Source organism: Lissotriton helveticus, chromosome 7 (assembly GCF_964261635.1).
Source record: "Lissotriton helveticus chromosome 7, aLisHel1.1, whole genome shotgun sequence".
NCBI classification, from domain to species: domain Eukaryota; kingdom Metazoa; phylum Chordata; class Amphibia; order Caudata; family Salamandridae; genus Lissotriton; species Lissotriton helveticus.
The window spans coordinates 1,497,474,989-1,497,501,611 of NC_136068.1; the positions used below are offsets into that span (position 1 = coordinate 1,497,474,989).

Here is a 26,623-nt window from a genome sequence, read left to right on the forward strand (position 1 = left end):
CCACTATGTCGAAGAACCCATCCAGGTCCTTCCACAAGCATTTTTGCACCTTTACAAACCTTTCTACCTGCCGGTACCAATCGACGGGCTTCTCTCGTAATTTCGGGAAGTCATTGGTAAAGGACACAATATCCTGTCTGGACCATGGAACATGTACATATTTTCCTCCTGGCACTTCGCGCATAGGGCATAACTGTTCTGGTTTGTCTGCTTCTTTTGAAACGAATTCTGGGGTTACCTGCTTAGACCTGGCCTCATCTTTCTTTCGGGCCCATCTTGCTTTCCATCTTTCTACGTCTCCCCATTTCTGAAACACTGTCAATAGTTCCTTGACCTGTGCCTTTTTCCCTGATATATTCAGGTTTTCCAAATCTTTGTCTGAAAATTCTGCTCTGTATGGTTTCTGCAAGGGTTTCGATTTTGAAATATCTATTCCCATGCTAGCAGCAGTATCTGTCAATTTTTCATGAAGTACTCGGGCATTTCGGGTAAGACTTTTGCAAATAAACAACAGCTCTTCTTCAGAGTAGGTATTTAATCTGTCTAATCCTACATTTCCTGCCATTAGTTCTTCTATTTCTACTCTCAGTTTGTAGAGATCTAAAGGTTTCGTCTGCGGAGTTTGTTTCTCTAATTCTTGACTCCATCTTTCAATTTCTTCAGGAGTCACTAACGTGACACTCTTAGTACCCGAAGTCGATTCCATCTGAATCTCCCTCGTGTTGAAAGGGTTATGTCTTTTCTGCGTCCTTTTCCCTGTATTTCTATTGGGCAGATCCAATAGCGAGACCTCAGACTCGCACTCACTTGTCTGGTCATCTACAATTAAGGGTTCTAGTCTTGGCTGGGCTATGACTGGGGAAATGACTGGAGGTTTTGGACTTTCATGTCGATCCCCATACAATGGAACCACGGGTCCGATTGTTACTGGGATTTTCAATGCTTCAGGACTGGTATTTTACTGGGAGATTTTCTGAATTATTTCAGCTCTCTGTTTCGCTAGAACTTCTCGCTCCTTTTCTTCCAATAATCTCTCTACGGATTTGTCATGTAACACCTGCGGGGTCAGAGTGGGAGCATAACTCGGGGCAGTGGGATGAGTCTCACTAGGTCCTTCACCATAATTAGGTCTTGGGAACAAACTTCCTGTACCTAGGGACCTTGGTTCTCTTTCATATAAAGGCTGTAAAAACGGCATTCCTGAACCTGATGGTCTCGCCTCACCCTCGTAGGGAGGTCTTGGGGAAAAATCGCTTTCACAGGAGTATCTTGCATCCCCACTAGCTGGTATTCTTGGATAGATATCTCTTGTATCTACAGGACCTAAGCTCTCGGTATAAGGAGGTATGGGGCAACCCCCTCCTGCACTGGCTGATCGGGCCTCATCCTGAAGATGAAGTCTTCGGGAATTATCCCCCTCACTGGAAGGTCTATTTCTTTCATTATAAGGAGGCGGACTTCTCATAAACAGGTCATCTAATAATTCATCATCCGACTCTCCAATAGGTACCCAATGTTTGCATTTTTCTGTTTTCTTCTCCCCCCCAGGAGGACCACATGCTGGCATCATGGGAAACAGTCCTTCTACAATCATATTCTGTCTCCACTGTTTCATCTTTTTGGCTCGGGCTTCCTGCTTCAATTTTGGATAAAATTTAGTTAACCCTTTATCCATTCGGGGCTTATCTCTTTCAAAAGCCTCAATTTCCCATTCCTCTAGTGCTTCGTACTGCGTTAATCGAGGTCTGGGATGTAAATCAGTTATCCGGGTTCTCAGATTAAATAGAATCCTACTGTTAAAGGTACCCTCTAACGGAAAAGCCAATACTCCGTCATCTTTCGTGTATTCCGCCCAGTTCTCCAACCATACACATGTGTTGTACCCTTTATCGAACATCATGAAAGATGCGGGAGTGTTGGGTGGCGGTATGACAACACCTTCTCTAGTTTTAATCGGCTTGTCTTTTTTGAAATAATTTTTCACTTTGTTTACAAGAGACACTTTTCTCCTATTTCCGTACATAATGTCGTTTTTAACACCTTTCCACTGATCGTTCTCAAATCCCATATGCCGTGGATCAGGTCTGGTATGCGGTCTATACGAATGCCACATACGATTTTTACGAGTGACTTTGTTTACAAAACCACTTCCAATCCAAGTGCGTCTATTATTTTCGTGCGGCCAATGAAATGCACGATTTCAAATAATTTCGACCAATGGGTGCGCGGCCATTTCGCGAGACCGTTCTCACGCTTTGCCACTCACCCCTCCTTTACAATTCCAGCTCCGCTACTAACCCGCTGTGACTACCAATCCCAGCGCGGCACAGAGTGACGTCAGAGCAGCTTCGCGCCTGACTCCCTCCTTCACAAGGTAACGGAAACTTTCTTTCTTTCTAAAGTGCTAGTGCTTGGTTATTTAACAACAAATACATATTAGCCACTGTGCTCAAGTGTCTAGACAGGAAAGAGTTTTGTTTCACTGCAAGTAAACTACTTCCATTTACTTTTCACACTCTACGGGTAGATCTCTTCTGCCTACCCTTCACACTAGCATTGGAGCACCTGCTACTTCCCTAGACTCATCCACTTTTCTGGGATATATTTAAGCCTAAAGTTTCACCAGCGAGCCCCTCTGCTTTCACCCAAGCTCCGATGAACCTGCTACTCTTCCGGTGTGACCCTCACTAGGTTATGCCACAATAGGAATTTTGCCAATGAACCTCGTTACTAACATTTATTCAATCATACATTCAGAAAAAACCCTAGTTAGTGCTTCCAGTTCTGCCTAACCTGCACCAACTTTCCTTGAAAGCCAGTGACCTCAAAGCAAGTGGATTCTATTCACCACTCGCTATTCAATTCCCCGGGGATTTCCGACAACATAGATAGCGTTTTACATACGAATGGATTAGCACATATAACAGTATAATAACAAGAACAACGATTTTAAAACATTTCATAATTTTTCAAAGCGAACATTTCAAGTGAGTGATCAGATCACCCGAATTGCCTACTCTCGTTAGCAGCAAATAAGGTTTCCTACCTAGCAGCATCCAACTTAGCTAATCTAACTAGTCCTACCTAACCTTTAACTATTCCCTAACCATCCTCGATGCTACCAGAAAACTACTGATAGAGATCGCAGGTCACCCGACAAATATTTTCACCACTTAGATTTCGGGCCCATATATTTCATTTCACCATATACATTGATCAGATGACCTTACAATCCATTACCAATAATTGTGAGTCCCTTTCGATTATTTCCAGTGTACCCGACTTACCATCCACCGTTACGGGTACCCATGACCACGATGGGTCAGGGAGCTAGCTGTAAAGGAAAGGCAGCAAAATACAAAACCCAACATTAAAATGATTTCGATGTTTCATAAAATGACCACGGACAACTGGGAAGTTTTAAGTCTCTTTATCTAGAGTTCAGGCGTGGAAAATCATTAGGCTTACAGATAAAAGGAAAGCGATAATCAAGGTAACAAGGGTACATACCCATACAGGAAAAATGTAGGGGCAACCATCTAAGTTTGTAACTAGGGCTACAGGGAACACGCTAAGACAGTTTTCATGAATATGAATGAAAATTTCAGAAATTTCAGAATTTTAAAAGACAGGCAAAGCTACTTAAATCGAATCCTCTGTGCCACAGGGAGCCAGTGAAGCCTCCGGATGGTATCGGCGGTGGAGCAGAACCTGAGAAGGCCAACTAAGGCTCTGGCTGCTGCGTTCTGGATACGCTGCATCTGAGTGATCTCAGCTTGATTGGCCCCCAGAAGCAGGGAGCTAGCGTAATCCAGACGAGAGAGAATAGAAGACTGGATTATCAACTGTCTGGTAGATGTATCAAAGAATTTTAGGATAGGTTTAATCCCTCGTAGAATGCAGAAACACATGGCAGCAACTTTTATAGTGTGGAAGCAGAAGCTAAGAGAGGTGTCCATCCACACCCCCAAGTTCTTGACTTCATTCTTAGGTTCGGGGGCCTTATCCAAGGCATTAGGCCACCCATGGTCACCCCATAAGTCAGTGTTCTTACCGACTATTAAAACTTCTGTTTTGTTTGCTGCGTTAAGTTGCAAGCAATTAGACGTCATCCACTCTGCCAAGGCCGTAAGGCCATTTTAAAACTTGGAGACATTCAGGCTTGAGCCATCCGTTAGAGCGACCACTAACTGCGTGTCGTCCGCATATGAGACCATAGTAAGGTCCCATTGTCTGGCGACAGCAGCTAGTGGCTGAACATAAAGATGAAACAATGTGGGGCTCAATTGCTTCCTTGGTGGAAGCAATAGATAGTGATGTAATCCATGTCATAAAGTGAGTTATACTGGCTAGTGGAAGCCCATCTACTCTTCCTCTGCAATGGGTAAAGTAGATTACATTTCGTGTGGCACATCAACAGAATATATACACTATGTTCAGAATCAATCTCCAGACAGGTGTTTTAAAAACATGTTCTAGCTCAAGCATTGCGTCACAGTTCAGGTGCCCTGCTGACATTCAGTCTGAGACAAAGAATCTGGCTTTTAGGAAGCTAAAACTGACTTCTGCTAATGATCATACTATCTCATCCTTAGCCAGGGAGTGCCTTGCGCATGATGCAGTCTGAGGTCTGGCTCCCTTTTAAGGTGAACAGAGATAAAACACAAATCATATCCTGCTCCATTGGTTAGTGAAGGCTGCCACTGCATTGCAGTAGAATGAGGCTGATGGCACCTGACTGTTTTTGTTGATAATTTTTCTACTTTTGTAATAAAGATTGTTTTTGCAGTTTTTTATTGCCCAAACCTGACCCAACTGCATTATGACTCTTTATAATAGAGCACACTATGTTACACATTTATTTTTAGCAGAGGGAGACAAAGTGAATTGTCCAGTATCACTGCCCGTGGAGCCAAAGCCAGGATCCAAACCTGGCTCCTCATTTCCCAAAGTCAGCATCTCTAACCACGTATCATGTCTCAGGGGCACGTGATTTTGTGATTTCCTAGCCACGTATCATGTCTCAGAGGCATGTGATTTCATGTCTTCAGTTCTGATTGATTCTTAGGTGTCTTTTACCCCAGTTCCATAGTTTGCAGTTGTTTTCCTGAGTGAAATAACCTAGGAATATCTTGCTCCTGCTTTCTCTGAAGCAAAGCAAGGCTTTAACTGTCTATTCAGCTAGCTTGAATTTTGATTACTGCAAGACCCCGTATGCTGGTCTTCCAGCAGTTTTTATTTAAAAACATTAACATTAACTGAATGTTTTACCATAATGTGACAGTATCACAACAGTTAGAACACCATTTTCCGACAGAACTCATAACTCGCCATTTCCGACAGAACTCATAACTCGCCTCAGATTCAAATATCTCATCGGGATAGATTCAGCCTACCCTGTTAATGCGGTCTACCTGTGTCTCCCGGAACACAATCAACAAAGTTAAAACTAGCGCTTTGAAGGTAGACTTAGTTCTGGCATTTTTGAACACTATAAATACAACTAATCTAATTTTGCTACATTCCTAGCTCAACCCGAAGAAGGTAGATCATTTAGTGTCCCGAATCCATCTACTTGCAATTCTCTTGCATGTGAAATTTAACAATCTCTGTCTTTTCTGACTCTTAGAAAGCTAATGAAGTCCTATTCCTACTAACTCATTGAACAATGGCTATATTTAAGATAGAGTCTAAGAGACCCTCCTATCTAGCTCGCGTGTGTAACAAATGCAGGCAGTCATTCGGGAATCTCCAAACTAGCAGGTTCAGGGTTTCCTGCACTAGTCCTTTTATATTTTTATCTTTGTAAAAATTGTGTTGTCGGGATAACTGTGAGTGTATGATTGTCAGGGCATAACCCCCAAAACGTGAATCGAGGCGTCGAACATAACAGGAAGCAATAAAATAAAGCAAATCCCCTCCTGTTTCAACCACCTCAATATTTCAATTTTCGGGAGAGTTCTGGTAAATATGACTATCCTTATTGTCGAACAATCAGATAGACCCCCCCCCCCCCCCCCACCAACTCCAGAGGCACCAGGTCTGTGTGTGGGTTAATGACACCAACACCAAACTTTACATACAAAGAAATGTGTACTTCCGTGTGAAAGGTTTCCTCTTTTGGGCAGTAGAAGATCTCAAGTGCCCTCCTACCTCATTCCATACTAGGCATTTCTTTGCACTCATTCTTGAGATCCTAATATTGCAATAATTGGAAAAGCTACAATTTACAGACTACAGAAGAAAATATAAGAACTGCTTGCACCTAAGATAAACATAGTATATTCTCTATAATAACCACTTTCGACTTTTCGGGTAATAGGGACATAGAGGCAAGTCTTTTGCAGTTTTTTATTGCACGATCCTGGCCTCCATGCTTTGTCCACTCAGGAAACAAGAAACTCCTAGAGTATTTATGGAGCTGTGAAGGAAGTGCTTAGTCAGGCGGGCATTCCTGCCTCCGCCCATGCTGTGGCGGATTCTTTAGAGTCAGCACTTTTTCAACAGACACTACATACATCTTTTTCCTATTGGACTCTTACGGAAAGTACGTACACTTAATGCATACAGAGCTGCTGGTTTTCCTATACTGATGTCGACTTCAGTAAACGGTGTACGCAGCCCAGATTTACAAGCACTTTGTATCGGGTTTGTGTTACTTTTTTAAAGTAACCCTGTTGCAAAATTTTATGGTGGAATCCAACGCAAATCAAGATTTGTATTGGATTATAAGCCAAAGTAACACAAAGCTTTGCAATGCACTGCCTTGCATTACGTTGGATAAAGTCGGCGTTCCATAGGTGGGGCATGGACGTTTCCATGCAACCACCCATGAGTTTAGATGCAACTCCCTATCTATAGAGAAATGTAGACAGGGATTTGTGCCAAAATCCGGCTCCTCCTCGAAGCAGGTGTAACTGTAAATGTTTTCATTTCTCCCCATTTTTCCTACTTTGTGTGCTGCATTGTACAGCATACATACAAAGTGGGAAATGCTTTGAAGCTTGGTTTTTGTACTGGAAGGGACCCCTTCCAGCACACAACTTGTGCTTCCCTCAACACAGACACCCTTGCACTGTGTGTGTGTTGTGCACTTCACTGCGTTGGCCCATGGCAGCCAGAAGTGCGCCATGTATAAGGAGATAGAAGAACAGCACCATATCTTAGTAGATATGGCACTGTTCTGCTCTTTCACTAAACGCAGAGCAGTGCACCAACTTTACTTGCTGTGCTGGGTTGCATTTGTTCTGTGTAAATCTCAACCACTGTCTATAATCGGTCACGGTGAACAGGTGTAATCTAGACAAAGGGATGCCAAATGTGAGAAAAATATCACATATTAATGAATTTCAAAGCCAATTATTTACACATATATGCATATTCTTATGTGTTTTGTCAAAAGTTGGCTCAATAATCCCTGCTCTCACCATACCATAAGAGATATCATTTACAGTGCCTTCTGTCCGGGTGAGGCAAAATATCCTTAATTGTGAGAGATGAACTTTATTTACAAAGCTTTTAGTAAGAATCAGGATTAGAACAATTGTCATGTAATAAAAGAAATACTTTTCACAAAATACCTTTAGCTAATAATGAAAGGGTGAAAAGATATGTACTGCTCCATAAGAGGTGTGCCTCTGAATGACTTTAGCTCATAAAGCGTAAAGCCAATGGGCAGGTCCTATATAAGAGTTACAAGCTATATCCTATAACCTACAAGATAAAAGGCCTGACGTACTAACTTTCCATTCATAAAAAAGTGGTTGCACATTGCGCACTGACTTTTTACGATTATAATAGTATTTTAAAAATCTACCTATGTACAAATAGGTCAGTTCAGAAAATGCCGGATCGCAATGGGTCTTAATCTGACCTACTTCACCTATATTCCTGAAGTGAATACAATTGCATGCCATCATAGGGGCGGTGGTCTGCTTGGATCACCATGTCTGTGATCAAAGGTAAAAATGTTCTTTTAAATGCAGCCTTTCTTTCTTTAAAGGAACTAGGACTGCATTTAAAAAATACATTATTATGTTATTTAAAGTGTGTTGGAGAGTTACTGCCAAACAAACTTTTCTTTTACATTCAGAAAGGGGAAGTGTCCCAAGGGGGCCCTTTCTCTTTTGCAATTGTCTCCATTAAAACTTGGAAACCTTTTAATGTTTTTCAACGGAATTATGGCTGTAAAACACTGAAACCTTTCTAAAGGAATCACTATTTGGAAAGGATGCTCTTAAATATGCCGACAGGAGCATAGCTCGGCGGTGGGGTGGGGGGAGGGTGTTTGGCTCGTGCCACCCATCCACCCTCAAATAAATGTATTCTTGGCTTGGTAGTTTGGTCTGGGGGCCCTGAGTCCTGTGTCGGTATTTCTCAAGGTAAGCCAAGAGTGAAAGAGAAAACAGTGACATTTGATCAAAAGAAACAGATGCCCATCTGGTGGTTGCATTTCAAAATGTGAAACCAGATGATTAATACCAGCTTCGACTGCTTGTCCAAATTGTGTGTTCATAAGCAAATATTTTATTTAACAGAGCCTCCTTTTTCTTTATTATCACATATCAGAACACTTTTAAATATATGAGCTCAGGACGTGTACCTATTATGTTTGATTTAGTACACTGTAATGTTGCTTCATCTGTAATAAAGATCTAGGCCATGTTTTGGGTTTACATGACTACTGACATGCCTCTTAGTTTACTAATGTCATTGTCACTGATGGCAGAGCCATGAATGTAGCTAAAAACTATCACTTTTAATAAATGTTTGTCTATGCAGTTATATGTACTGCATATGTAATAATATGCCTGGTTGAGTAGGCTGGCGGTAGAGTTAGTTTATTCAATCCTTGGGTAAAGGAAGCTTTACGCAGATAAAAGACAACATTGTTTCATGTCTGGTTTACAAAAGGGTGAATCTTCTGCCTAAATAAGAAGGGTTTGCAAGTATACGCGAATTGCGCTCAAATGTACTCATGATAGACCTGCTGAACATATATGTGAGGGCTTAAGATCTGATGTCACTTCTTGTTATGCCACTTCCTGTAAAGTTTTGGCTTGTGATGCCAATCCATATGATGTAAATTCTTGTGATGCCATGTATGATGTTGTGCGCCGTGATGTCATGTGCCATGATGTCATGCACCATGATGTTGGGTGCCGTGATGTCACTTGCATACTGCCTAACTAGGTTAGTCCCCCCACTTCTTTTTTTAGGACTTGTACCCTGGCCATGAGCGATGCATACCCATCTGGCACCATCCACCTAGAGCAGCCTTTGAGCAAGCCATTCCCAGTCCCTGCAGAGCATTGCCTGCACCGTTTAACCAAACCTATTTTATATTCCAGATGTATGCATTTGCATTTGCTTTTGTGGACTTATAAAGCGCGAATGAATCATCCCCAAGGGGATTTCTCGACACTGTGGGAGAATGTAATTTAGGGTCCACACGTCTATAGAAGCTCCTTAAAGCTGATTAGCTCAGTGCAGGCCCTGATGTTTTGTGGCAGTTTATTCCAGTGGCTCGCTGCCAGATAACAGAAGGCTCTACCGCCTTTCCTTACCCTTTGTATCTCCTGGATACATAGAAGGTTGGCGTTGCTAGACCTTAGTTGCCAAACTGGTTGATACCGCCTGAGTTTACTACTGAGATAGACAGGGCCTTTCCCCTGTAGTGATTTAAAGACCAATGTCCGAAAAAAGCTCCCCTGGGAGACTAATATCACAGCTCAATCTTACAGCCACACTAAGCGATCTTCCAAAAACATATGACCCAATCATACATATTCATACTATGAACCAGAAAAACAAATGGGTGCAAAAAACAATATTAAAAAAATATGTTGTACCAATAACAGCTATATCATTTGAAAATACATCGTACAATATAAAAAACAGGTTAAAAACATTTCTTTAAAAACATATGTAAACACGTGGGACAAAGAAACAAAGCAAGAAAAATAATTACAAATCAGGGAGCACCACGATAATTGGACCTATAAGTAGATAATTTGTATGCACAAAGCTTTAGGCGAGACAGATTCTTGCTAGATAATCAAAAGCAATTGTTAGCATATGTCATATATCCGTGGTGATTCCCAAAAGTTAGAGCATCGATGCGTTTCGGTGGGTCCAATGGGGATAACTGCCCACCTTCATCAGGAAAAAACAATATCTTCCCACTTCCTATAGCAAAATCTCATGCGTTTATGAATAATATCTCTGCTATTCTTAGATTAAAAGCAATTTTGTGTACCGAAAGTGATCTGCCGCCACTCACGGCCAAAACTTAAAAAATATGCAAGGCTGGTGCTGTAGCATCTTCTTCCTAATACACATAAGCCACAATTCCTTTCTCGTGGCACCCGATATGGCCAAAGAGAAAAAGTAACCAATCTTAAAAGAGCAAAAAAACGGAGCCCGGGATAAGGTTTCTCTCGTCGTAAACCAATAGCTTTTTAAATATACGTAGGACCGGAATCTCTCACTGAAATCACAGTGTTAAAAAGCTTTAAATGGGAGTCTGACACGGGGTGGTATTCCTCCGAAGATAGCTCGTTTCCTCACATGGAGCCAATGTAGTTGGTTCAGCAAAGGGGCTGATGGGGTGCGTGCCGGCTTGTTGAGGGCTAGAGCGGGCTGCAGTGTTCTGCACTACCTGCAGCCATGATAAGAGATCCTCTCTGGCACCCACCAGCAGCGAATTACCATAATCCAGCGGACTCAACCGGAGTGACTGGAAAAGGATTTTCCTCTCTGACAAGGGGATCCAGGGAATGATCTTCCTGAGCATCCTCATTGTGCCAAAACACGTGCCTGACACTGTCTTGACCTGCTCCTACAAAGATAGTTTATCATCTATCCTAATGCCTAAATTCTTAGCCCAACTCCTTGGTGGAGGGGCTTCACCCAACTCAGCCGGCCACCACTCCGTGGACCAGATTGCCTCGGCCTTCCCAAATAGCAGAATTTCAGTTTTTGAGGGATTGAGTTGTAATAAATTCCTCCTCATCCAGATGGCGACGTTAGACATGCAGCTCCTGAATTTCCGCTGAGTTGACATGATGTCTTCCTCAATGGAAACAATTAGCTGGCCTCTGATGATATCCGCCAGGGGTGTCACGTATGCATTAAATAGGGTAGGACTCAGCACAGAACCCTGCGGAACGCCCCTGTCCACCCCTGTAGTCCGCGATACAAATGAACCCAACTGGATGCTCTGGGTACAACCTGAGATGTGTTTTTCTAGTCTTGATGATAAATTCCCTGTGGGATTGAAACAGAAATGGATGTTTGACTTCACTTACTGCTAGAAACCCTGTCTTCTTGGACAATTTGCACGACCAACAGTAAAATATGTTCTTTTTTAGCATTGCTCCTAATATAATATTTGATGTGAAAGATGAACACACAGAACTGTTAATGGTTAGTTTAAAAAGGAAAAAGAAAGTGATAATGCAATCTAAAAATAAACACAGCTAAAAAGACTATTACTTCTGAAACATAAAGTATTTACAAGGGGCAGCAAACTAAACCTCTGAATAAGTGCTTAATTTGTAAAAAGCACGCGACGACATTATGACTAATCGCTGCTAAACACGCACAGGTCAGAATTTTTTCCTTTTTGTTGCTTGGTTTCAACCTTTTTCAACCCCTTTATTAACATTGGGACAAAAACATCAAATATTTGATTTGCTGTTTTTTGCAGAGTGACACCCACCGCGCACACGGCATTTTTTTAAAAGACTACAGAAACCTTGAAATTAAATAAGGTACGCTGCATCTTCTGATGCTTTTACATTTGGAGTGGAATGAATGTGAATGGATTGAGGAACTATTTTTTCTAAAAGTTCTTTTCCTCGTTTTTTTGTCAGAACAGTTCCCTATGGAATAGACTCATCCAGCCCTGATGAGAATCCTGTGATTCAACACACAGGATTTGAAACGCGTCGGCACTTACGCTCTGATTTATTCGGCATTTATGCTCTGTCTTTCTTTCTTTTTTGAATTGATTGTGATACTTCTCAGAGCCCAGGGGTTTGTGATACATGATCGAAAAGCATCGTTATGCCCCCTAAATGACTAACAGCGAATGGTATTAACTTGCCAACATATGCTGATTTGTTTAATTTTCCTTGGCAACTGGACTAAATTTTGATTGATTGTTTCTTGTTCATATATTGTAAATATTAAGCATGTTTGTTTGTATTTCACTGTAATGTCCACAATTTGTGTTTAACTGTTTGGCAACACGTACAGTTGATATTGTTCTTTCTCTGATTAATCAAAATAACCAAAAAACACTAAAAATATTTAAATAAAAAGACATAAATATGTCAGGATAACTAATTGATTCTTAGTTTTTTTCCTTCAGAATAGATGGCAAAAATAAGCCTAGAGGCATAGGAAAAACCCCCCCCTTTCTTTGTAATTTGTAAAAAAGCACACGTGCCAGGGCTCTAGCCAGCAGGCCACTTCCGCTTGCACTGCCCATTGCGCTGTCATTTGCAGTAACAGCATAACTAATAAGTCATACTCCTACAAGTGTGACAATTCTGGCAATTTCAGGACCCCAAAGTTAAAAGAATGGCTTTGGCAGTAGGGATTAGCCCTTCTTAATATATATTGAATTAATAAACAACAGTTGTTGTGCTTGTCTCTGAATTAAAAAAGTGACGCCACCTTGAGGCAGAGTGTCATAGGTACCGGTGCTGACAATTAAGGGCATTATTTAGCGGCTGACGGTAGCAGGGCACCTGCCAGAACATTGGATGCCCCCTCTTCACACTTCTTGGTGCCCTTGTGGCATCTAAGTGTGGGTCAGTTTCGAAGGCTCATCTGATTCTACTTCTGGAAACCTCTCGCTGGTGGTCCATCAGCCTTACGGCCACTGTCTTTTGGGCCCTCCTTACTCTTCTATCGAGTGTTCTGAAAGAGTGCAGACTCTTACTACGTCACTGCCGAATAAGAAACCTGGTAATTTCGTCATGCCATTGTTCATTCATTAAAAGGCCTAGCACAAGTCTCTGGAATTCAAGACACTCCATAATATGCAAGTAGACTGGTACACAAGGAGGTGCCATAAGGGATATCCTTTGTAATCATTGGTCCGCATACTACTGATATGAAGCAATGTGTAGCTATCTCATATTTCTGTGCCATGTATGCAATCAGTTTAATCTCTTTTCCTGTTTCCAAAGGTGTCCAAACTCCGACAGCAACTCAGGAAACGAGGACTTCCTGTCTCTGGCACAAAACCAGCTTTGCTAGAACGCCTGAAGCCATACCAAACCCTGTGTCCCAGGCCAGCAACTACACCTATCGCAAGTGCCAGCCTGGTCACCCCTATCCTAAAAATGCCTACTTTCCACGCTCCCACAGTGATGGGCACACATTCGCCTACTCTATGCACCATTCAGACTGCTGCCTCCCCGATGTTTGGGGAGATGCCCAAATCAAGTATCGAGCAGTCTTCAGGGCTGTTGGATACCTGTGACGGGCTCGGGGTGTGTGCTAGTGGACCCGCGTGCCCCAGTGGGACAGAGGAGGATGTCCCTATGATGGAGTTTGACGAAGACCAGGTGCTGCAGGAGAAGCAGAAGGTGATTGAGAACCTGACGTGGAAGCTGCAGCTGGAACAGAAGCAGGCAGAGGACTTGCGGGTTGAGTTGGAGATGCACAAGCGCCTGAAGAACCGCCACAAAGGGGAACTGCTAGCCCCAAGCCCAGGCTTCACATCTGTGTTGGGACCGCTTCCTTCCGCTTCGTCAGCAGATGTTCATACTCCTGTGAGTGAGGCCCAGTTCCTTTACACACTCTCTAATATCAAGGAAGAGCCAACTAGCATCCAGGAGGCATCAAATGCGGCCCCTGCCAGTGACCACTTTATGGTAAGTCTGCCAGAGATGAAAATGCACATATGTGTGATGAGAAGGGGAGCCAACTGCAGGGATTACAAGGACAGTTTGGTAGGAGAAGTTAGATGTGAGTTTCATGGCAGTAGCTGCAAAGCACTGACAGCAAGAGTCTGCTGCCAAGGCTACAAGGCTAGCGAGTGTATGGCGAGAGACGAGTGTGCAGGAAGGAAAACCTTTGGCAGTGTCTAAGGGTAAAGGATTGGAGCCGAGTGAGATGAGTGTTTGGAAGGGAGAACCTTCTGTGGAGCATGCAGCAACGGATGATGGGAGGAGAATGTGGACGAGCAGAAGGTTGAGTAGGTTCGAATGGCAAGATGGGCAGGGTACGGGAGGGGACGTTGTGATGTCTGCAGTGGTAAAGATTCTGGTGGAACAGAGTAGTAGGCAGGAGGAGGACCTCAGAATGAAAGGCTAGATCCTAGCAACAGAGAATAGTGTGTACAGGAGGCAGATTAATAGAGCTAGTTGCAGGGGTACTAGAATAGGGAATATAAAGCACCTACATCCTAGATGAGTTCAGCATGAGGGAATTTAAGGCCTTTCAATAACTAAAGAAAATAACACTGTTAAATATATATGCGACTGGAGAAGGTTAGGAATGAGAAGATGTGTCTCACATCTGCATTCAGGTGGTAAAAAAAGTTAACCCAAAGACACCATGGGAGGTAAAATACAAAGAAAAAGGCCTGGCCCCAAGACATAATCTTGGGAAAAACCAACAAATAGTGGGGTGAGGGGTGATTCTTCAGATTGCCGGGCATTAGAGAATGACTGGTCAGAAAGTTTGAGGAAGTGAGGTTAGAGACTTTATTGAGAGCAGTTTTAAGGGTGCAAAGTAAAGTAGAGTGATCAATCTGGTTGACAGCTACAGATAGATCAAGGAGTTTGAGGGTGGAGGGAAGGTGGTTTCAGTGAGAGGAGGTGACACTATGTGTAAGGGCTGCTTCTGTGGACTGTAGAACCTGAAAACCTGATTGCAATGGCTGAAGCACATTGATAGAGTTGAGATAAAGAGTCCTATGGTTAAAGACAAGACGTTCTAGCCCTGTAGGAACAAAAGGTAGTTGAAACACTGGGCGACAGAGCGCAAATTACGCATCTGTGATATCTACTGTAGATTTTGTTAAGCATAGGTGGTAGACTAAGTGACTGAATAAGGCAGAGTACTGCCCTGGAGGTAAGTGCTACAAGCTTGAAGGTTGTTTTGGGGACTGGAACAGTTAAATGGGGGCACACGAGGAGTTAACATATTTTAATATTCGGATAAAATCTATGATAATCTGTCAATAAGTCTAACAGAGTGCAGTTGACGACTCAAATTGATGTAAGAGGGTGTGGGCGGGTGGGTGACTAGTAATGCAGCAACAGGTTTTCCTATTGTCTTTCTCTCTTTAAATGATATTTTTGGATAATTTTGTCCCTGAACACCTTTCAGGAAAATCACAATTTTTGTTCTACAATATCATCTTTTCGTTTTCCATAAATGCACATTTGACCACTCACATCCATATTATACCAGTAATATGCACATTGATGTCACACATTCCAACAGCATTCACCGGATGGGCCCAATGATATCAGAAGTGGGCTCTACAATCCTTATGGATACTCAGATAATGTTAGGATTGGACTCACTTATGCTAGGGCAAGCTTTATGCCAGGTATGACTCTATAGTGCCAGGGAAATCTCAGAACCTCTGGAGCAGGCATTGAATCCACTGAGCTAACCTATCTGAAGAAAGATATTAGAAAGGTATCAGAGATGTCCCTCTAGGCCTAAGGGCCAAGACTTCATTAAGTATTAACGGAGTAAAATCTTTCATGGTATTCCTGTCCATGCATGGAACTCAAAATCAATAATTGTTGGCGAAACTAGTTTTGAATATTGTCTGGTAAATGTATGTTAGCAAAACTCTTGTTAACCCAATATATTTTAGCTTTGGCTCATCTGTTATATCAACTAGCGGTAAAATGTAAAAATAGCGATATTTCAATGCCACGCAATTTTCCACATAATTTGTATCCTTGATTCCCACATAATTACAGTGACTCAATTTAAGATTCACTCCAGTGCTGGTGGCACTGACGGCATAGTTGACAACATGAGACGTAGGGTGATTTCTGACTCTTCTAACTTTATCTTTCCAATGCACAGGTCTTCTGCCCGCCAGCCTGTGATACCATAGAGCAGGACTTTGAGCTTCCCATGCAGATCACGGCAAGCCCACCAAGCCCAGTTCCAGGGACCCTGTCCCTCGAGGAGGAACTCCAGGAAGCCATCCAAAAGGCAGAGGTAAGGAGTGGAGATACATCAGGGCAGTGCAACCAATCACGGAAGAAGTTGTGATGGTTATGGAACCAATAGTGAGACAGTGAAGATTGAGATGTAGGCATGCAGAACTGGATGGCAACACACGTGAAGGCGAAAGGAGGGAGGGCCAGAGATTTACATGAAAGAGGACACATTGTTTAAATGGGATAGTATTAATGTGCAAAGGCAACAAGGACCACATATAAGGTCGAAGCTGAAGGGGCAAGATAACTAAAAAGGAAGAGTGAATGATTATTTGAAAAGTACTGGGGTTAGATGAAACTGAGCCTGAAAATGTGTCTAAGGGGTGATAAAGGTACAACAATATCTTCCACTAAATACATGGGCCTTTGGTGGAGGGACAACATGGAAGAGTGAGTGGGAAGCCCTGGCTGGTGACAATGCACTAGACAAAGAAATTTGAGGTGAAAGACAGATTAAAAGATGGAAAGAGAGACAACAAGTAAAGGGAATCTGTTGATGAAGGGCAATGCGCACAATTATGGCAAAGAGAGTGAAAAGGAAAGCCCTGGTCTCTAAACTACTGTAAGAAATTGGATTATTAGTTGAGAGGGGAGGCAACTCCACTCAAGTAATAAACACAGTCCGTGTGAGGGTGAACCACAAATGTCACTAAATAAACCTGCACTTCTGGTAGCTTGTCACAAAAGTAGTCAGACTTGACTTAGAGGCAAAGTGTAAAGTATCACTCAAAAAAGAATAATACCAAACCAGTTTAGAGAAATAGAGTAAATACTAATAAATATAATGACACCAAATGACACATATCTACTCAGTAGAACCAGACATATGAATTTTTAAAGTTTCAGATGAAAATAGCACCAAAAAAGCACAAAGCACCACTTATGGTTTTCTAGTCGCGCTGAACTGGGTCATAGTCACTTGTTAAGGCTGACTGTGATGAAGTGGGTGTAAGAGGACCCTGTTCATCAAGGCGAAGAGTTTAACTTCTAAAAGACGAAGTCCACACAAGAAGCCTCAGATGGAGTTTTGTGCTGGTGGGAGCCACAAGGAGATCTGTCGGCGCGAGGAGGAAGTTGCCACCGAAGCTTTCCATTGGTAGGAGACGTAGGCGGTCGTTATTGGTGTGAAGAGCTCGTTGGCATTGGAATGATGTGGTGGCAGGAGACACAGTGGTCATTGCTTAGGCGAAGAGCCCACTTGCGGTCGTGCGCAGTCAAAACATCTGGATTTTCACCTGTAGTTCAGTCATTTCAGTTTTGATGTAGGAGGCATACATTCTCATGCTAGCCAAGAGTCTAGGACCTAGTAGGAACTGGTAAGCGTGCCTTCAAGGGATTTATTCCAATACTTAATTCTCAATAGTTTATGCTCTTTACTCAATGCAAATTTATATAGCTTTCTTGCAAATTAATTTATTTTTATATAAGGTGCAAGTTTATCTAACTTTCTTGCAGATTAATGTATTTTGTTTAGAATTGGGCAATTTATATAAACACAATTTATGAGCAATTATAGTTTTTCAAATGAAAATGTAGAAATATATCAAATCATATCAAAAAACAATTTCGCAACAAATTATCAATTCAAACATGCGGGTGTATGTTAAAAAGCAGATTTTTATCATGAACAAAAATAGAGAAAGGGTACTGATTCATTTAAAGCACAATGGAACAAGAATATATCATACATCCAATGTTACAGACTTTCCAGTTCCAATTGTGTACACTTTTTCCAAATACAAATATGATGAATCAACTGACAAATACAGAAGAATTCAGCTTATTTTGTTCTTCAACAGAAAAAAAGTGCAACTGTCGACGTTTCGGTCTTTATGCTGATCTCTTCAGACCGTCTTCAGGACTAAACAAATGAAAATGATTGAACCTCAAGGTTCAGTGAAGTCCTCACTGTCACTGTAATATCCACAGACATTTATAGTAGGCAGCAGTAGCAGAGATCAATCCGTGCTGGTCTGCGGGTTAAGCCAACCCTTTGGCTCTTTTTCGCCTTAATGTGTAAAATTCACGAAAGCTAATGTCATATGATCATCAGAATGAAACCTGAAATATTATGGTGGGATGGTATCAATGGGTCCGAACCAGGAAACACGCTTGCTCAAAGTCGGCGTCACCATAATATTTCAGTTTAATTCTGATAATCAGATTACATTAGCTTTCGTGAATTTGACATATTAAGGTGATAAAGAGCCAAAGGATTGGCTACACCCCAAGGCCATCCTCCTCAGGAGAGAAACACCATTCCCAACACCCAAGGCCTTTTGTTTCCTGTCTGGAAGGCATGCAGATCACACCACAGGAGCACCGTTAGTTATGTGACACTGGCAGAAAGGCACATTTAGCTTAGGCCGGACAATGCCAACTTTCTAAAAGTAAAAAGAACAATTGATGGACAGAATGTTGAAAAATGTCAAACATTCACCCCAGTACAGAGACCTGGGCCTAAATCCATCGTTTTTGTTTACTCCCCATGCCATTCCCGTTTAAACCCAGCCATATGCAAATCAGTCTTGACCCTACTGGGAACAGTCCAGCCCGAACTGCCAGGCCAGGTTCTCCCTGAACGAGAAACAAGCATTCTTGGACTGGTTTCGGGTTATCAGCCCTCATCAACCAGGCTAGCTTGACTCTAGTGGCATGGAGAGCACAGGACCCACGTCTAGGCATACCCGTCCCACTCGGGTTGATAAATGCGAAAAAGAACAATAGATGGACAGAGTGTTGAACAATGACAAACAGTCACCCCAGTACAGAGATCTGGGCATAAATCCATCATTTTCTGCTCACCATGCCATTCCTGTTTAATCCAGCCATATGCAAAGCAGTCTTGCCACTGCTCCCCATGGGAAAAGTCCAGCCCGAACTGCCAGGCCAGGTTCTTCCTGGACCGAAAACAAGCATCCTAGGACAGCTTTAGGGGTTTCAGCCAGGCTAGCTTGCCTCCAGAGTCATGAAGAGCATGGGACCCACAACTGGGTATATCCATTCCACTCAGGGTGATAAATGCAAAAAGAACAATTGATGAACAGAATGTTGAACAATGTCAAACAATCACCCCAGTAGAGAGATCTTGGCCTAAGTCCTTCGTTTCTTTGCTCCCCATGCCATTTCAGTATAAACCCAGCCATATGCAAATCAGTCTTGACCCTGGTCCTCATGGGAGCAGTCCAGCCCAAACTGCCAGGCTAGATTCTCCCTGGACCGGAAACAAGCATCCTAGGACCGTTTTCGGGGTATGAATCCTCATCAACCAGGCTAGATTGACTCCAGTCACTTGAGACAGACTTGAGTCAGACTTGAGTAGAAGGAGTATTTTTCTATCCGCTCCGAAACTGAAGTTATTGCTTATCAAGTGTAATAAGATAACCCATTGTTAGTCTATGGGACCAATATTCTTACTACAGTTTTTCACTGTCAGTACTTGTAAAAAACCTAAATACACATGTTATATTTTTTAAATATCATGCATCATGCCCTGTTAGCCTTTATGTGGAACAGAATCCCAAAGTTGTTTTCTTTAGCTCTTGTGTTCCTCATACCATTAGTGCAATGCTCACTGCTCTGCCCAATAGATCAAAGTACAGAGTGTCACAGAAATTCACACAATTCACCAAACGTGTTCTATGGTATGTGCAGGGGGTGCCCTAAGAGGCTAGTTGTCAAATCTTTGGAAATAAAGTGAACATTGTTTTCCCTATATAGACCTCAACAGTGTTCAGATCTAGTGAAAGTTTATTTCACCACAAAGACCTATATTGAGGGTAGAGAATCTTGTAGCTATCGGAAGAAACCCGATAAACTGATCTTTACTGTGTTGGATCTTTATAAAGCTTGTTCATGAGAGGAGGAAACAACTGCACTATGAGAATATATAGTTTACTGGAAGGAATGATGGAAGGAAAACAGCATTTGTATAACACCACCTCACATAAATCATCACTATACACATTCATAACACATGTAAAAATTGTTAAAGTACCACTTGAGTCTGGTCTGTACTTGGGCTGACCACCCTACAACAAATGAAGTAGTTGAATACAGCAAAGACTGGATTTAATGATCAATCAGTCTATTCATGGAGGATTTTGGAATACATAAAGTAGTATTCCTGTAGTATCATTTTAGGTACTATTGCATGCCTTTATAAATTGTCCCACAACATCTAAAATGGGAATTAAATAGTAATATTCAATGTATAATCATACACAGATAACACTAATAAAACATACAGTGTCCTATTTGGACTTTTAGGGAGTTGCCGATCCTGGGCCAAACCCAAAGCCATGTAAATGTGTAATCTTAACGTTCTAATTCCCATGATGAACAATGCTCTTGCAAATTGGTCCCCCTCTCTTTACTTGGTTATAAATGAAGTAAGTATGTTGACCCAAGAATAGTGCTTGCTCAGAACTGAGGAAGACAGCTTGTGTCCAAATACTAGGAATGAACACAGCACTGAGTGATGCGATTTTTTACTAACCTTTGTTTTGATACCATCAAAGGTTTTTTATCCTAATGAACAGACTGACAATTATGGGAAAATACAAATAGGAATGATGGACAACAACAACCATCGGGAAGCATATTACAATACAGAATAGAGGTATATTAGAAGATATATTTCTTCAAGATACAGAGATGTGGGTAAAGAATAGTAAATCTATACTTAGCGACATGCACTTACCATATTTTGGTCCTCAATATTTCGGCCTCAATATTTTGGCCCAGTGCTATTTTGTAGTTGATATTCTTGTGCAAATCGTGAGAGGAGGCTGCTGTGGTTAGAGGTGAGGTGAAACATATGAAAAGAGGGAAGTAATAAGTGCAGTGCTGCCTACTCTTCACCATTGTTGTGTGATACTGGATGTTGCACCGGAATTCAAAGTTCCTGGTTTATGTCTAAGGGTTTATTACCTTCTCTTTTGCTTCCCAGATGGCTCGAAGTGAATCCATTGACGACATCTTGGAGGAGCCTCTCGGGTGTACAGGTGAGCTGTCCTTTCACTTGCCACAAGTGCTAGAAGGGTCTAATATGGGAAATTGGCTAACTCTAATTGTTTTGGAAAGAAGAAACAGAACATTGTGTCTTAGCTTCCTGCTACCCAGAGAATTCAACCAGCAGCATCCCCAGTGTGTAAGAAACAAAGCAAAACACCTTGGGTGACTGTGTGGACAAATATGGGTGTATGTGTGTTTGTAGTACTTACATGTCATGAGCCTTTGCAAATTGGCAGCAAAGCTCTGTATACGGCTTAGGTTTAACAACAGGTTATCAAAAATATAGGATTCTGCTCCGCTGATAGTTTCGACTACAAACGTTATATGGAGTACTTACATGAAGTACTGGAGAAATATCTGACAGTTAAAGATTCCTATCAGCACCTTTACTGTTCCACACTTACTCATGCAGATAGTCAGCAAAGCATCTATCTGCCCAAGCAAACATGAAGTAATTCTAACCAAATCATGTGTTGTCATTTTTTATTCCTTTGAAGAAATATTTTATCTTTGGAAAACTCTTTCCACTACAGACCCATTAAATATTGGGGTGTTCCTTTGCCTTTTCCACTGTAACAGTAATATGACGGCTGTCATTTGCCTGAGTTGTTTTCTATGTGACATAGTGGCAAAAGTGAAAAAATGTCAGTCTATTAAAGAATTAGTCATCTTGACGTCTCTATTTTTGGAATGGGATGATGTTTTTGAACTATTGCCTCACTCTGTTATAGTATGTCTTAAATCACAAATTCATTGGTTATGATATTTATATCTCCAGCCTTCATAAACTCATTCAGAGATTTGAAATTTTGCCAGATAGCTTTGGATTCAGTAGTGTTGGCTCAATAATCGAAAATGATTCCAAATAAGTTAATTTCTCTCATAAATACAGTTTTTTCTATATAGAAAGGTAAGGTCTATGGTGCACATGCATCAAAAAAGCCAATTCTTATTCTTTCATTGCGATTATTAAGGAATCACAATTAAAGAATTGCAATTAGCTATGCATGTAGGAATCACAAAAAGAAATTTGTAGATTCCTACACATTCCTAAATTGCGAGTCGCAATTTGCAAGTCGCAATTATGGAATTGCTTCCCATTAATTCCATTGGGCCTAGAGTCCCACACGAATGAATGGGAATTGCATGCGCAATTTGCGAGTACCCAATAGGTACTCGCAAATTACGCATGCAATTTAAAGGTTGCAAGGGTGCCAAAAGGACACCCTGTTGCACCCCTGAAATTACAATGTATCCACCTGTTGCGCACACACATGCCCAAAGGGCATGTGTGTGTGTGTAACATGGGACTTTGAAAAATGCACTTAAGTGCATTTTTCAAAGAAATCACAAATTACTATCAACTCTAGATTGACGGTAGTTTGCAATTCTTATTTGCGAAATCGCAATTTTTTTGGGGTTAATGCATTGCATTTAAGGAATCGCAATTTGCCATTCCTTAAATGCAATTGCAATTTAAGCAATCACAAATTTTTGCGGTTCCTTAAATTGCGATTTTTGCATTTGGAATGGTGCATCCCAAATGCAAAAATACCAGTTGCAAAGGGCCATTTAGGACCAGTTTTTAGGTTGATGCATATGGCCCTATATCATTTGTTCATCAGTGTGTAACACTACCTTCACCGACCTATCTTTAAAGCCAAAAACTTTAATCATATCTTGATCCAAGGGCATTTAATCTAGGAGTTCAATATTAACTTTAAAAAGAAAAGGTAAAGGGGCAGCATTGCTATGTGCCCTGTTGATAGTATTACTAAATAGCACAGCACGGTGAACCATCACCTGCGTAGACTTGGTTTTTACAAACAAAAAAGAACTTGAAACCCTGGGCTCTACCATATCTGCACTCTTTTCAAAGCTTGGCAAAAAATTGTACATTTTGAGGATAGGCAACACAGGCATGTTTCTCACCTTCATGACTAGGTCAAAGATCTCTCCCCCACAGATTGATCATAACGGAGACACCTGTGCGACATACAAGATAAGTCATATGTGCTTGTATTTGGGTTTACTGTAAAGCTGATTTTCTTAACCTTAAGTTGTTGGTTACCACAGACCTAGCAAAGAGTTTTAGATGTGTTCATTTCAAGGTACAGGTTATCAGGGTCGGTTTGGTATTAGCGCTTGGCCAATCCCCAAAAATATATATCCTCATTCGCAAATCATGCCCTTTCATGGAACATCATTTGGTTAGTCTCAATGGACTTATTTTTAGAGAAATGTTTGGAGACCTCAGCATTTTAAAGCTTATAAAAGCAGTATGATTGGTGAAAACGAGAAGCACAGCATTTTAGCCAGGTGGGTGAGGTGCAATAAAATGTATCTAGGGCCTCCACCTGGCCGTTTTTAACCAACATGATCTGCATTTTTATTTCCTGACCGGTGCGAAAATAAAAGAAAATCACAAAAAATCTTTATTTCTTCCTCTAATCAGTATGCATTTTGAACAGTCAACGTAAGGTGAAAGCACTTTAAAATGTGTTCTAAAGCTTCTATACTCATCTATGACTAAAAGTTAAACTAAGCAAAGACAGAAAAGCCATGTAAAAAATAATATGGCTATTGTAATATAAAGAGTGCTCTCTAATTATTAAGCTGTGGTCTTTGCAGAATCTGATAACATAAATAAATTGCTGTTTTTTCTAATTGCTTTTTTGTAGTTTTACATAGAGTGAACTCAAGCTCAAATGTATTTTTACTTCAGGTACTCAGAGATTAAGTGATTTGCCCAGAATCACAGGATGTTGAGCTGATGCCTGGACTAGAACCTGATTTCCTACTTCCAAAGTCAGCAGGTTTGGCTGTAAGGCCACCTACTCTCTAGTTTAATAGCAGCTTAATAAAGGTTGCCTCCAGGATGGCTTCCCTTACTTCACTCCCTCCCCAGCCCACCATTGCTTCAGGGTGATGGCCTTGCAGTGAGGAGGTCATAACAAGGGGCATAGCTGCTGCTGCCCCAGTGGGGCCTGGGCTGCAGATGGCCCTTAGCCAGAAACCCCTGCCTCCCCAGTGAGGTTCCTGCATACTCCCACCCTCCATTGTCTGAATGTGATGGATTGGCAGGGGATGGGTCAGGGGCAAGACACTGCTTCTGGGCTAAGCCGCCCACACGGGGCGCCGAGGTAAGAGTGGCCCAACAAATGGAGCAACATCTGGTCCCCAGAAAGGCAGATTGTCACACTTACCACCCTTGCCTGCCCACCTTAGCCTGAAGTGCAATGGCCGGGCAGGGCAGGAATAAAGCAAGGCATGCCCTTGAAAACCCCACTCATGTGTCACCCATAGGCACCAGCCATTCGGTCAGGGCCCACCTTCCCAATTCGACCCTGCTTGTGACTGGATGCCCTTCTGAAAATATGTTCTTTTTTGTGGGGCTCAAAGTTCCGCTATGACTGTTTCACTGAAGTCCTTAGTACCTCCTTAGTTTCTTTGTAGAGTTTTGATATGCCTTCCTTACTATAACTTAGAGCCATCCTCCAAATAAATGTCCTTGTAGTTCAAAATCCTGTTGACTCTAGTCTTTATGGTTTCTTCACCAGATTTCTCAGAACTGCCAGAAGGTGGAATGGTGGCTGCACAGATCTGGTCTTACAGACATTCATTTTGTGACTCCATAGGAACCAGAACTGGAATGGTACTCTCCTTGAATTCCCTGAGCTTCTTATTATCATCTTGCAGTGCTGTCGCTGAGACCTCCAGCTAGCCAATCCTTATCTTATTATTCTGTACTGTCCCCTCTGTTTAGCATTGTTGCTGGTGAATGAGGCCATTTTCGTACTTGAAGCGATTGCCTTTTTGATATCTGATGTAGCTCACTGCAGGTCTCTTAGGTCCCTTGGAGACTTCCAACCATCATCCTCAATAGCAATGTCTATCATCTCCCTTACACTGCCCCCTACTCAGATGGCATTATGGAAGATCAAAAGTCAAGTGGATCTTTCTTGCTTTTATTTTTGTTTCTTTTGGAGGCATGGCAAGTGCTGTGCTACAGGAGTCTCTCTAAGTGTAGGTCTCAAAAGTTTTGACATGGCCTCCAGAACCAGCTGTCATGCAGTGACATTCATTCACTCTCCCTTGGGACACCCCTAACTCTTAGGCCCTTTCTCACTTCTCCGGTCTTTTGCCACAACGCTTTTTATCCACTGGGAGGTGCTGGTGTGCGATTCGGGTACACTGCAGCTCCTAATTCTTGGTGTGGGTCACTTTTAAATCAGCAGGGTCGCAATGGAGGTCTTCTGCTATACCCACTTTCGGCAGCATTCCCACTGCTAGGTTCCTGGAGTACTTGTGCAGCAATCTTGATGTTGTCAGGGTCACAGACGTTGCTTCTCATTTTTCTAGCTGATACGAGGAAGAAAACCTCACAAGGTGGAATCCTCCAGCAGAACTCAGGAGATCACTCCCCGTCTTTTCTTGAACGTAAAGCAGCTTCGGGCCTGGCGAAGAGGAGTTTAGCCAGAGTACTAAACCAGAATAATGTGCTCCAGCACCTGGCATCTTGGGCCCCAATATATATATTTTAAAGTACATTTGGTGAAATGTGGGCTATGAAAATCTGGTCTGAAGGGGGAGGCACAAGCATATATTGCTGATGTGAGTTCACCTCTCTCATTCCTAATGACCTTTTCAGATGTATCTTCTTATCGGTACATCTTTGCACTTCATTTCTGACTGTGCTTCATTGTATAGCTGTCCATACCATTTATTTCATTTTCAAAAAAATGAATTAAAGATGTACTTTTATTCAGAGAAAATGTTCAGATTTTCAACAAAAAAGTAATTCAATTATATACCCAAAGATTTGTTTAAAAAAAACTGTGAAAGGGACCTACATTGTAAATGAACATTACACTGGAAAAGAATATATGTTGGATGCTTAAAATATCAAAAATTCTAAGAACTTAGGGGCATATTATCAAGCAAGGGCGCTATATTATCGCCGCTGTTATCGGCAGGAAACGGCCACTAAAGCGGGGATAATGGGCTTGATAATATGCCCTGGTGAATTCCCATAGCAGCCCAGGTTAACACCAGAACCTGGGCTGCTATGGGAATTCACAAGGGCATTTTTATCAAGCCCATTATCGCCGATTTAGCAGCAGTTTCGTGCCGATAACAGCGGCGATAATGTATCACCCTTGCTTGATAATATGGCCCTCACTTTTGTATCCTGTGGATATGGATTGCTGTGGATGTTCTGATTACATTCCTCTGGGAAACAGGACAAACCACAGATCTAGGCTGCCTTTTAAAATCACACAATAAAAAATTACAGAACTAAAAAAAAAAAAATCACTCTGGGTTTTTAAGATATCAACCGATTTGTTTTTACAATATTTGAGAAAAGCTCGCTAACGCTAAGAGACTGGTGA

The 26,623-nt window shown here is 41.8% G+C and overlaps 1 protein-coding gene across 1 annotated transcript in view; it reads left to right on the forward strand.

Annotated features, from left to right (window-relative positions):
* MAMSTR (MEF2 activating motif and SAP domain containing transcriptional regulator) overlaps positions 1 to 26,623 on the forward strand; it is a 226,524-nt gene that overhangs the window by 190,956 nt on the left and 8,945 nt on the right. Inside the window, exons 10-12 of the mRNA XM_078654933.1 lie at positions 13,203 to 13,892; positions 16,075 to 16,212; positions 21,166 to 21,220. Of these exons, the coding sequence (XP_078511059.1) occupies positions 13,203 to 13,892; positions 16,075 to 16,212; positions 21,166 to 21,220 (883 nt within the window). The remainder of the gene's footprint in view (positions 1 to 13,202; positions 13,893 to 16,074; positions 16,213 to 21,165; positions 21,221 to 26,623) is intronic.